Here is a 13990-nt window from a genome sequence, read left to right on the forward strand (position 1 = left end):
CTCTTTCAAAAAGTATCTGATCATTTCAGATCTTACTGGTTTAAATTAATGTGTTCAAAAATAAGTATCCATGAATAACAGACTTCTCTAAAGATAATGGAGAATTCCCTGCAGAGAGGGATGACAACAAAAAATATTTTTTGAAGCAGAATTATAGCAAGTATACCTCACGTACCCCTAGAAGGATGCTATGTAACTATTCTAATTAATATTTGCAAAACATTCTCATTTTGCCAAGTAATAAGACTCCCTATATTTATATTTTTTCTGCTTTTGGTATTTTTTTTTCTTTCTTTTATGGAACACTTAGTATTCTAGTTAAATATACAAAGACTGCTACCCAGAAGCAACTGAGAAGAAAACTGGCTTCCAAAAGTTTTCCTCACACAACAGGTCACTTGAGCAGTTAAGTTTCATTTTACTCTCGTGTAGAAGTATGTCTAGAAACCTGTGATCTCAGCTAAAGAAGTGAGTGAAAAATAATAATGAGAAATCTCTTTTGAATCAACATTCTTTCTTTCTAACAGGCACTATACTGAAAGGATTTAATTTCCAAAGTATAATACTTAATATTGCAGTCAGCAGGTGAGATCTCATATAAGAAAAGTCACTCTTAAAATGGCCAGATCACTACACCATACAGACTACAAAGCTTGTCTTTGTCTTTATTCCAGTCGGCCATCAGCCAGGCACCTACTGTGACCAGCAGCAGATATATTCTTGAAGATATTATAGAGAAATCAATAAAATGAGGATAAAAGTCATGACTGGGACCCTAAACTGTTTACTTTAACAAACCCTTTGCTTTTCAGAAGAAAACACCACTTGTCTTCTCCATGTTGATACACATGAACTGTTCAACACCTTGATGGAAAATGCCAAAAATGGCTTATAAACTCTCACTCTATCCAAACTGAAACCATCTTCTCAAGGTGCTCTCAAGCCAAACATATGAGCATGAGAAGTTTGTCTCAAAGCATACTCAGAAGTAACTAGAAGTAGCCCCTCTGCTCTGCTACCTTTAAGCAGGCGTTCATTACATTTGTCACTAATTAGGGGACCTGACAGCCTTGCCTTTTAGTGTTTTTCAGTATGTTTGGGCACTTCTTTTCCTTCAGGCAGGCATAATGTCAGAACAGTCCTCAATCCATCACACAATATAGAGAGAAGTTTATAAAGGAGCAGCTGTCGTTCCAAACAACTTCTGTCTATTTCATGCTGAAAAATATGTCAATATTCAAGACTGTGCCAACACTATAGAAGACTGCACAAGTTTCTGCTTTCAAGTAAGTGCAAGTGTAACTTCATATAACTGTTCAAGTATTGTAAATGCTACAAAGAGATTTTTTAAAGAATGTGCCGTCCCTGCATACGCAACTATGTTCAAGGCGCGAATGGGACGACTGACCCTTTACCCTCAAAAAAAGCCAATGACAAAAAAAAATCATAGACCTGGTACGAACAGAAGCAAAAGTTACAGTACCATCTCAGTGTACTGTCCTTCAGAGATCAAAAGTGAAAAAGATTACTGAATATTCAGTGATGAAAAGTTTTAGTCTGAGAAGCCTTAAGCAGAGTTCTATTAGGTGCAAGATGTATTAGCCCAAGCCCAAATACAACAGAGATCCTTATATGTCAAGAACAGGTGACAGTAATGAAGATAGTAAAATTCAGATCTGTTTTCACTCCTATCAACTATTACACTATTTGCAGAAATCAAGGCTAGGAAAATGAATGGGATGGGTACTGTTTTGTAAGTACAGAACAATTACACTGAAGGAAAAGAGCGGGAAAGTAAAAAAGTGCAAAAAGCTTCAAGTAAATTAAGGAAAAACAGTAAAAGTATCTTCATTTCAACAGTGATATACACATATATATATATATATATATATATATATATAAGATGTGAAAACCATTTTTCAAATTGCTGAGAACACATTAACCTGATAGTGTGAAATGAGATATACAAGACCTCCACTATTACAACCGCCAAAGGTGACAGACTATATCTGAAAAACAGCCATCCCCTGACTTACCTGCCAAAATTGATCTTATCAAAGTTGGGCAAGAAGCAGGCCTTAAATCCAGCATATTACTGAAAAAGGAAGCCTGTTTTTGGAGAAATCAAACCTAATTCTTTATCTATGTATCACGGTAAGTCCAGTATAGGTGTGGTTTGTTTCTCTGCTTCTGGGGTTTTTTAACCCAAAAACTCTTCAATAAACAGATTTTGCATTATTTGACAGCTAACATTGTAAAGAAAATGAAAGCATGGGTGGTGGATTTTTATTGTTGTTTTGGTGGGGTATTTTTAAAGATCCTTTCATAAAGAGGTAGTATTTTCACGTAACATGGTGACTACCTGGACAGACACCCTCTTTCTCCCTAGCAAACAAGAGTATTACTTAATGAAAACATATGTGCTGACAGAAGATGACTTTAATTAAAGTGTTCTACCCAAAAGAAAACAGGGATACAGACTAGAGAAGTATCAACACAGAATCAGATCTACTTCTGTTCACTTATTTATGTCTACATGTGGAAAGAAAGTTTCCATACCTGGGGCCAGGGCTGTGACTGACTGATTATGTCACAGTGTAAATACAGATTGTGGCAGCTACCAGATGCATATCCAACAAAAGAACCCATCAGAATGTCTGTCCTATTATGCTGTCTTCAAAGTATTGCAAGAGATGACAGTTAATGCACATTTGTTTGATTTTTATGATGATATATACTACCATGCAGATAAGTTCTGATAGTGCTCAAAACAAATTTGGTAGAAGTCAAAACACTGAAGAGCAAAAGAAGAGATATGTATTCAGAATGAAGCTCCCAAATGATCAGACATGAGCAGCAGGAATAAAGGTCTTCAACACTATTTTCAGTCTCAGAATGTTAAAAAGCTGAGGAAAAAAAGTCTACAAAATCAAATTTAAGTAAATCTGCCCAACCTCGAACGCACACTTCTACTCTGTGTGTGGAGTTCTCTCATTCAATTAGCTCAGTAATTTAGAGGCCAATTTTTAATCAGAAACCATCATGATTATGACCAGCAAACCACCTTGTGACACTATATGTTTTCAGGGTTTCCCAAAGGAGAATTTCAACTTAAAACTCAAAATGCTAAACAATGACTTATGTCACTTCTCAGCACCATGACATACAGTTGAATCCTAAATACTGTCTTCTGTGAACAAAATATTTCAAAATTACTTTAGATTAAGAAAACTTTCTGTTATTTTGCAGCCACTATGGTCCAAAATATCTAAAATGTGAAGAATTTAGTAAGAAAATTTCAAATAAAAGAAATCCATTTCAGTACTAAAAATCAATTTCTAATCCTACCAAATACTTCATGCAAATTTGGTGTCAACTGCTGATTTACATGTTAAATGCTGATATGCATTAGCATGCAGATGACTACACTGTAGGCTCTCACTAAAGCAAAAACTAGGTGAAAATCTTTGCTTTGTCAAAGCTTTTACATGTGTGTACATGTCATGCAAAAATGCTGAAAAAACAACCAACATGCACTAACTGACCTGTAATTGTTAGGTGTTACAAATTAAATTCAAATCTTAATAATTACAGAATTCTTCATGAAGTGTTATATTTTAAATATCATGTAATTTAGTGTATACCAAATTTTTCAAATTGAGGAAAATATTTTTTTACTAGGCATCTCCAGAAAACTATTATAAAATATTTAAAATAAAAGCATGGCAATCATGGGAGCTGCTCTAAAGTGACATGGGATACCATCCAAAGGGACCTGGACAAGGAGTGGGTCCATAGCAATCTCATGAGTTGTAACACAACCAAGTGCTGGTGCTGCAGCTGGGTCAGGACAACCCCAGGTATCAGCACAGGCTGGGGATGAGCAGATGGAGAGCAGCCCTGCCCAGAAGGACTTGGGGGTGCTGCTGGGTGAGAGGCTGGACATGCCCCAGCCATGGGCACTGGCAGCCCAGAGAGCCAAGTGTGTCCTGGGCTGCATCCAGAGCAGCGTGGGCAGCAGGGAGAGGGAGGGGATTCTGCCCCTCTGCATCCAGCTCTGGGGTCCCAGCACAGGAAGGATATGGAACTGTTGCAGTGAGTCCAGAAGTATGGATAAGATTTAAACTAAAAGAGAGTAGGTTTAGGCTGGCTATTAGGAAGAAATTCTTTACTGTAATAGTAGTGAGGCACTGGAACAGGAGTCCAGAGAAGCTGTGGGTGGTCCATCTCTGGAAGTGTTCAAGGACAGGTTGGATGGGGCTCTGAGCAACCTGGTCTGGTGGAAGGTGTCCCCACCCCTGGCAGGGGGGTTGGAACTAGATGGTCTTTAATGTCCCTTCCAACCCAAACCATTCTATGGTGACATAGATTTAATACCACTTTATGCACTAACAACTTTGTGCAGTTGATAACATAATTTCCAAAAGCATTCTTACCAGGTAGTTCAACACTGAAGTTTGGTTTAAATTACACAGTTAAAATAGGTCAACTGGTCAGAAAACTCAGAGAGTAAAGGAATATCAAATAAAATGTTGGTAAATGCACAGAAAAGCGAAGGGCACCATGAGATAAAGATTATCTCCTAAACAAAGCTACCAAAAAGTTCATATTTACATTACAGGCATTTTCTAATTCTCTATGCCTGGGCCTGTAAAAATAATTACAAGCCCATAAATAGCAATTACAGATTGATTCAAACTCACATTAAAAAAAACCTCCAAAAACCACAAAAAAAACCTCACCACCCCTGAAAAAAGCTGCAACAACCACCACTCCCAGAACAGTATCACAATACTATACTTAAGAAAGCAGATAAAGTTTAAACCTTTCAGAAAACTTCTCAGAGTAGGAATATCCCCAAAATGCAAGTTGTTCATTATTTTTACACTAACATTCCTAAGCATTTAGTTTGCTTAACCTCTTTAGTCTTGAATTTTAGTCTTTTCAACATTTCTCATTTATGAAATGGCTGTCAAAGGTTTTGACATATTCACATTCAACAGGTAGAAAGTTAAAGTTGGTTGCCCCCATTACAGAAAATGATGTTTAATGAAAAAAAAACAAACCAACAAACAGAACTTGTGAAAAAAAAATGTCGTCTATATAGATAGGCAAAAAAGTGTTGCATTACAAGATTCAGAATCTGCACTTACTCTTTACCCCTTTCTTCCCCTTTCGTTCCTTCTTGTACTGTTCCTTCAGTTTACTTATTAGTCCCTGGTCTACATCCCAAACCTCAGCAGTTGGGGACAGGTCATCTTTGTCTACATGCAGCATATTATTAAAAGAAAAAAAATCAGCAATTGGCAATGCAAGCTGTTGGTGATTCACTATCATAGCTGTATAAGAGTATTAATAAAAGTTATTAATAAATCTTTATTTTAAAGGTGCAGTCTCAGTTTTAAGTTTATAAAAGACAAAGTCTCATTTCATACAGTTTTCCAAGGCACTGTATATTATCAGTTACATATTTGAAAATTGTACGTTAATTTGTTACTAAGGAGCAAACAAATTAAGCTTCATAAGTAACTGTTTATGTTAGATACTTCAAAATACACAAAAGATCATTGGTGTTCAGAAACAATTACTGCATCTTTAGAAAGACAGCATTAAGAAATTATTCAGCCAGTGTTGAATAAGCAAATAAAAGAATTCATGCTATATCTCTCATGAAAATGCAAGCTAAGTCAGTGCCAGTTTATTCATGAAGACCACCATGCATCCTTTCGCATTCATTCTACATGCACAAGAAAGAAACCTTGGTCCTACATATAATCAGAGACAAGTCTAAAAATACAGTGTTTCACATAGAGATGAAGAAAAGTAATTTGCACGGGTGAACATCCCACTGCATTCCAGAAATTAAATCATAACTAGCAGAAATACAACATTCCACAGTAGTTTCAGAAGACCTATCTTTTTCTGTTTGACAAATATTGCAGAGTTAATTATTCTTTATGAAAAGTTAAGTCTCCACTTCTCTAAACTATCCATCTCAATCATTTCTGGAAATTTAGATTAGTAAAAAGAGAAACCTCTTTTCTAAGACAAGGCAAACAACATTTGCAGAAGCACTTTTGCTAGTAGACAACCAGGCAGCAACCAAACTTGGTTTGTGTGCCAGTTCAGCTTTATGCTCACAAATTCTTTAGGCACAGAAATCACAAGACTTAGTTCCTCAGTTCCCAACTTCCAATCATACTTACAATATGATTGTACCCATTTTTGAACTTATAATATATATTATAACCATAGAAGTGCATAAGAGGAGTCATACACAGCAGAAACAAAGCAACATGCATTTAGGATAAAAACAATAGGAGTTACTCCAAGTACATGTTTCATGACGAAACATGACAACGAATGAGCAGACAGATATCCTAGGATACTGATGCATCTACCATCATTCAATGACAAACAATCTTCATCTAAGAGGTAGAATACAGAAATGGCAAGGGCAGTGAAACACAAAACAGGCAGCACAATGGCAGAGTACCCTGAGCTGTGCACAAAGAACTCTGGCGACAAGAAGGGAACAATGACATCCTACACCAAACTACAGCTACATCTACCAAACTGCAAACACAAAGACCTCAATCTTCATGAGCACTGGGCCTAAACTGACAGAGAGTAATAGTGATTACCCAGGAAACATAAGAGGCACAGAAAGAGAAGTCAGAGGATATGCCCAATCAAAAGAAATATAAATAAAACCCCCTAAAACTCAATTAGAAGAAAATTCAGTTAAAAACTAATTAAAACTAATAAAAAAAAATTCCAAAGCACCATTAATAAAATGAAAATAATTAGCTAGGTTGCAGTATTACAAAGAAGGATTAGGGAATTAAACCGAACCAGAAAATGACCACATGTAACATCAATGTAATGCTGTTCTAAGAAAAGTCATTTTGGTACATTTTAGAAGGTGCAGTGCATTAAACCAGGACAGCGCAGGTGACGACAAAATTTAAGTAACATGTTCAGTCTGTGTTCTACATTGGAAGTTTAGAAAATGTCTGTAGAGTGCAAAACAAATAGGGCATTAAATATCAAGACAAAGAATTTGAAGGAACTGGGCTCATTCAGTCAACAGAAAACAGGAAAAGTGCAAGCCTGCAAACATAAATATTCAAAACCAATACTGTTGGCTGCAGAAATGTAGGTTAGAAATAGAAAACTAGATAAAATACTAACTTGCATTATCTGGGTAGGCTGTGAAATGAATTTCAAATAAGATTTTTAGGAAAACCCAATAGTGTTTCTCTCCAGCATGCCTAAATAAATTAGGCTGTTTCAGAACAGAGCCATGTAACTACAAGATCTCTGCAATTCCCCCCAACAGTGATCTTTCCTGCACTAAACTACACCAGGACAGCACAGAGGACCCAGGAAGTCCACTGACCAGTATAACTGGTTGAGAAAGGCTGGCTTTAAATTTTTCTATTTTTTAAAAGCATTTTGAAGATGACATAGAGACTGAATTTCAGTCACACTCTGCCACCCAGAATTCTGGGCACAGGCAGTCATTCTCTAAATCATGGTCCATCTGTAAACAGAACTTTTGTGTTTCATGGAAAAGAGAAACCCAATGATGAACACACAGTTAGTCACTGAAACCATAAGCAGAAAAAGAGACTATGTAATATGTTAAATCTGTGATATGTAGCACAATATATAACAATATGTATATATTCCTGTTTGCTTAAACAAACTGAAGTTACATACGCATTTTTTCTTGATACTAAATGACCACAAGAAATTTATTATTTTTTTAATCTAAACCTGTATATTCTTTTTTTAGCATGTCACATACTTTAACTCTTCATTTAATGCTGCTTGAACTTCCTCATCTTTCACTATTTTGAAGATAAGCTGTTCCTAAGTAAAAAATGTTGCATGACAGGACACTTTAAATCACAATGTTTGGAATTAATTTAACATTCAAGGTTAACTGAGGCACTTATAAAAAAAGAATGTGTTCATACAAAGCCATAATATAGAAGAAAAGCAATCCAAACTTCACAACACTCAGTGGCTGGTTTGAAGGAGTCTCCAACAGCAAAAATGTAACTATCAAATTTGGTGCTGAAATATTTTAGGATATTGGAAGCTGGACCTACAGATAATACTTCGCAGTTAAATATTGTAAATATTAATAAAGCAAGACTAGGCAATATGTTTAGAGCCTAAACATCAGATGTTTGCTTTCCAGATACTAAATAAAAGCATTATAACTAATTAGAGATGTAAATATTTACATATTTTTCAGAATGCTTAAATGTTTGCAAGAGTAAGAAGTGATAGAAGGAGGCTAATGACAGGAAAACTAAAACAGGAAGAAAGAAAAAACTATGAAAACAGAACAGAGCAACTACCACATTATGAAGAAAAATTTGAATTTTAACTGAAATATTTAAGTTCATGGTGATGCCATTGTTTAGGAAGTAATGGTATGTATTAATTTAAGTTTCTCCTCAAAATAAATAACTAAGTGGATGGACCTGGATATTTGAAGAAACAACAGTTTCATGGAGTTCAAAATAACATGACAGGCTGAAATAAATTGGTTGAGGTAGTGTATTATTTTATTTTAGAAAGCATTTAAGTGGGACAGTATTTAAAATGTTACTTGTGATAGTTAACAAAGAAACCTTGTCATATTTACACCGATCTTTAAAAAAGTAACACAACCCCAAGATCTGATGGACTGTATCCTTAAATGCCCATTTAAGGAAAGAACATCTGTACTAAAATCAGTGACATACTGTGAAAAAAATACTGCTAGTACAGTTGTGAGCATCTTTGACTGATTTAAGTTACAAAACATACAAAATATACAAAAAACTTATGAAAGTTGTCTTCATATGGCAAAACTCAGAACATACTTTGAAAGATGAAACTAGGATTATGTTTTATTTCGTCCTTCCCACTTCCTCATCTGAGACATGAGTTTCTGGTAGCAATGGGATTGCTGCAGTTAAACCAGCTGTCACAAGTGCGTACAAACTCCTAAAATGCTCTGCCTCACTTTGCTATGGGTTCATTTAAACTGTAATAAAAAACATTCAAACTGCTCTATGAAAAGTGTGGTGGGTCAATTTGATTTTTAAAATAGACCTTAAAATTGGGTAACTACTTGAGAAAGTGCCAGAGATAGAACACCCAGGAAAGTAATCTTTGGAAACAATGACTTGGAATTTCAGTGGAAGAGCCAGTTCAACGCAGTAGGTTTCAGTAGTCCGCCATGGGTAAATCTTTGACTGCATGAATTACAGTATCAAACTATCTTGCCTTTTATATACAATAGTAAGACTGATACTAGAACCAGAACTTTCTACATCACTATGTATTTGAAGGGATGTTGCAAATGAAGTCAAAAACTCCGCTTCAGGTTCTATGAGACATCTTACACCAAGAGATCTGCCTGTGTGCCTAAATGAAAAGATGATCAAGAAACTGATCAAATAACAACTTCAAAGGGGAACAACACCAAGCAACTAAAATGGTACTAAAAATAGACAGTTGTTACAAAAAATAAAAGTAACAGCTTGTTCAGCTTCAACTTCCAACAAGAAATAAGACTGAGTTTTAAAAATAAAGGTGACTAATCCTTTGATATTAGTTTTTAGGAAATAATGCTTTCTAATCCTTGGTACCTTCAAAATCAAGACTGGATTATTTTCCTGGAAGATGTACCATTACTTTAATTTCTGTAAATCTTTATATGCTCTTTGCTCACTAAGATGTATGACTTCATTGTCACAATGACATAAAATGCTCAAAAAACATGATCTAATGGCAGTTTGGGGCTTACAATTTAAGACTTACAGTATGTAACTACAAAATTGCCCTTATCACAGTTCAGAAATTAAGACAGTCAATTTCCCATTCTAAGGCAGATATTGATTACTTGAGTCACTATTCTTTTTCCTCTAAAAATTTTCTCCTTCTTTCAATCTCCTCTTTCGAAACATGCAGGTTGCAGAAGTTTCTGACTTAACATATTTTGTTTCACATCAAATTACTAATAAGAAGTTGGGCTATTAGAAAATATCTCAGGGGTTTTTTTTATTTTACTAATGCAAACCATATTAGCAACAACATCTAAAAATCTCCGTCAGAAAAATAAAAGTACTAATTGTCCAGTTTTCAAGTACACTGAAGAAATTAATTTAACTTAGGTACAAAAAGTTTGAAGGTCTTAATAAGAAACAAATAGGAAAAAAGAATCTGTATTTGAAAGCAAATTTAATCCAGGTACAGAAACATTCAGAATCCTAGCCTTTCTTATCTAAGAAAGAAAATATTCTCCTCTTAGTTTTGAAATCAAAAACAAAACCTGAAACAAATATAACTACAATTGTACTTGAAAGCTTCACCATACAATAGATCATTTTCTAAGCATCAATGTTTGATCATCACATTCATCCACACATCCACACCATTTTAGTAGGCAATTACAAAACCCTTAGGTACTATCATGAGCAAGTATTCCCTTATTTCTAAATGCTTTTTTTAGTGTCTTACCCCACTCTGTTCCATCTCCTGAACTTCGAGCTTCTCCAGCTCCCTCACCATCTTCAGCTGTTACTAAAAAGTCAAATTCTTTCAAAGCTTCTTCAGTATCAGGGTCATCTGTAAGGTCAGCAGCTAAACCTTCATTACCAATCTGCAAGAAGATAAATATTTTCCTGCATTTGAATCATAAACAGATTTTACAGTTATTCAGGTTAGAAAATATATATGCTATTCTCACTGAGTAATTTGTTGCAAGGGAAAAACATTTTTCAATTTAAAATGCAGAAAAAGAAACTTAGAGCTTATCAAAACAAAAAAGAGAGCAGTGCAGGCTAGTGAACACTAGGAAATAAGAAGAACATTGACACTAGCTTTAGCAACAAAAATCCCATACACTCTAGTCTTCACTATTTTAACATACAACAATTAGAAAACTTTGTTGATTTTCTTGCACTATCAACAGCTCTGGAGAGAAGGCTTACAAATTATGCTTTCTACTGGTCCAGAAGCCTTTCTTTCTTTTTGCTTTCCAGTTCTACTTCAGTATCAAGCATAAATTTGGAATATAGAGCATTTTAGGAAAACTGTCTTTTTACTATTTCTAACCACACCTTCACTTTAAACAAAACAAAAAAACCCACTAGCAAGGCATCAGTGAAAAGTTTTATTTCATTCTTCAGGTGAAGAAAATTTCCACATGAGGTTATTTGCACAATGTTCTTACTTTTGCAGAAAGAGACAATTTTTATAAAGATAAGTATAAATGATGCTTTTGCTTCCTATAAAAAAACCCCCAAGCTTTGTCAAAAGACAAAAAATGAGTGTAAGATCTTCATGTATGCTTACAGATTTATTTGATAATCGTTTTATCAGACTACCTGATGCCTTAGAAAAAAAGGGATTCAACTCAATGCTTGACTAATCTGTTTACCAGAAGTCCAAGGTATGGTGGAAACCCCTTCCTGACAAATTAGTTTGGGAGATTTAACACTTGCATCAAGCCAAGCTAATGCCGTCAGCTAGTCAAGAAAATCCAATGCAACCAGAGGGTCATCATGCAACAGAATATTGTTCTGAGCAGAAAGTAACAAAACTGTTAGTACAATATTCATAAATCAGTATCTCTAAATAAAGAAACCCCAAATATGAGGATTCAGTACAGGAGAAAGAGCTAAAATGGGACAGGTAAACACTGTCTATCCTACCTAGAAAGCTGCCCACAGAATGGAAAACTAAAAGACACAAACAGAACACAACTTAATAGAACCTTAAACAAAAGGTTATTTGAGACAAGTCTCTGCTACGTTCTTTATATATTTAGTAATAAACTGCCCAAAAGGAAGAATTGAACATGTATTTGATACGGAAGCAATTTTTTTTTCACATTACATAACTTCATTTCCCCTAAGGAATTGCTCCTACCTTGTTCAAAATTCAGGAAGGATGCACGTTGTACTGTGCTAAATTTGCCTAGGACTCAAATTATGCAGAGAAGATGAGATGGCCAATTTATCAATAAATTCGTATTTGTAAACAGCTTGGTTGGTTGTTTTGAAGTTTGCAATGTAATGTATTAAGTATACCACCAAATTTATGAGTAATGCATCTGCTTATTATCCATTCAGATAACAAAAGTGCAACAAACACTTTAACATTACAAATTTATATCGTCTCCAGAGAAAAAATTCCCTTTTTAAAGGGAATTTCAGATCTATTAAAGAAAAAAATTTTAAAGATCCTCTACCTTGTGTTTCTTATTTATCCGATGCTTTTCTTTTCCTTCTGCAATATCTTCTATCATGTCATTCTCCTCTTCTTCATCACTATCATCCGCATTTTCTAAGAAATTGAATGTTTCAAGAACATCACCAGAATTCCTACATAGATAAAAACATTAAGAGAGAATCCATTTTACTTGCTGAAGAGATTTAGAAGATTAACCAGATTAAACAAAAATTGCTAGCTGACAGCTTAAGAGCTTTAAAACTAGCAAAACAAGAAAACACTGAATGAAGAAGTTTCTACATGTAAGTCCTTATTAGAAAAGCACCACCCAACAGACTCTTTCCTAAAAATAACAACTCCAAAGTGATTATATTACATAATTCAACACCAACACACCATTTTCCTGTATATAATGTTAGTATAACATACATATATGTATGTAATAGGTGCATATGTTCTTATGCATAATCAATTTCTGTTAAGTTCATAATCATTTGATGTCAGCTACATTCACAGGTGTTCAGACACTCCCAGCTGGAAGTTCAATTTGAACTGACCAGTACATATCAATGACTAAGCAAAAGAAACCTTAGGCATTTCTTATCTCTTCACTTACCTTTTGATTTCCTGTCCCTTTTGTTTTGATGAAGGAGATTCACCCCCATTCAGGATCTGTTCTAAGTTCTTTGTCTCTACTGAACCATTTGGTTCTGAATTGGAGAGCCCAAGCAAAGACCTTACCCGCTGGGAGCGTACATCCAATATTGTATCTGTATAACCTACTTCCTGAAGATACCTGGATGTGTTAAGAGAAGAAAGAAAGGAAAGGATACTTGATGAAAAAGGAAACTTAGTATTCACTGTTAAAAATTAATGCCATTGTTGTATCACTTATGGAAAAATAAGCTTTGCTATCCATCTCACATGGAAAACCTTATTCTACACTGCTTAAAGCTCAGGACTACAAAGTCCTGAAAAACAAATCACTATTTGCCCACCTCAGTGACTCTGTTTCATAGAGCTCCTCAAACTGCAGGGAAAAGTATGAATACACCAATATCCAACAATGCCACTTACTGTCTCAGTAACTGTCTGCCTTGCTTCCAGGTCAATTGGCTATTCTGAGGTACTGCAGGAACCTCTGTATCTTTGGTATCTTCTGAAAGACATGGTGTCATAGTTAACATCTAACTTATACTGCTTTTAGACACAAACAGAAACTCCCATCAAGTCAGAAATATGCATCATGATCACTAGTTTCAACCGGGTATAAATGTACCCAAAATGTGGTACTTGTAAAACAGAAGGTGGGGGAAAAAAGGGAAGGGGTGGCATATGTACCTGTTGACCACAATTTTAAGGCACACCATACAAATACAGGCCCAAAGACTTCCCAAATACCAACATTTCAAAAGAAGCCAAATGCAATTCTTCTTATTAAAGAGCACAGCATTGTTAGGAGAAATGCTTTCTTTTATCTGCAATACTTTGAAGAGCAAAACTGGTATTATCAACTTGATATTTACGACAGCAAAATCAGATGCACTCCAGAAAAACAGTAAGGATAGCCTATTTTTTACTTCCTTGGAGTTTTTCCCTTGATTTAAGACAAAAACATTCAGAGCTCCTTCAGAAAAAAAAACCAAGTCAATTAATTTTGATTTTCAGATTTAAAAATATTTACCCCATGCCAAAACTTTCCTACATATATTCCCTACAACACACCTAAGAGAGGGGTGGGGAGAAG

General features: G+C 35.1%; 1 protein-coding gene across 5 annotated transcripts in view; it reads right to left on the reverse strand.

Annotated features, from left to right (window-relative positions):
• Nucleotides 1-13990, reverse strand: part of STRN3 (striatin 3) — a 42542-nt gene that overhangs the window by 22299 nt on the left and 6253 nt on the right. For 2 of the 5 annotated variants that reach the window (XM_017742045.1, XM_008639568.2), the window contains exons 3-7: nt 13321-13402; nt 12860-13039; nt 12263-12395; nt 10528-10669; nt 5154-5264 (exon numbers count right to left, since the gene is read on the reverse strand). In XM_017742045.1, the coding sequence (XP_017597534.1) occupies nt 5154-5264; nt 10528-10669; nt 12263-12395; nt 12860-13039; nt 13321-13402 (648 nt within the window). The remainder of the gene's footprint in view (nt 1-5153; nt 5265-10527; nt 10670-12262; nt 12396-12859; nt 13040-13320; nt 13403-13990) is intronic. The other 3 variants (XM_017742046.1, XM_017742044.1, XM_017742043.1) reach the window with 2 other exon arrangements.

The sequence above is a fragment of the Corvus brachyrhynchos genome, unplaced genomic scaffold (assembly GCF_000691975.1).
Source record: "Corvus brachyrhynchos isolate BGI_N302 unplaced genomic scaffold, ASM69197v1 scaffold115, whole genome shotgun sequence".
Classification (NCBI taxonomy): Eukaryota; Metazoa; Chordata; class Aves; order Passeriformes; family Corvidae; genus Corvus; species Corvus brachyrhynchos.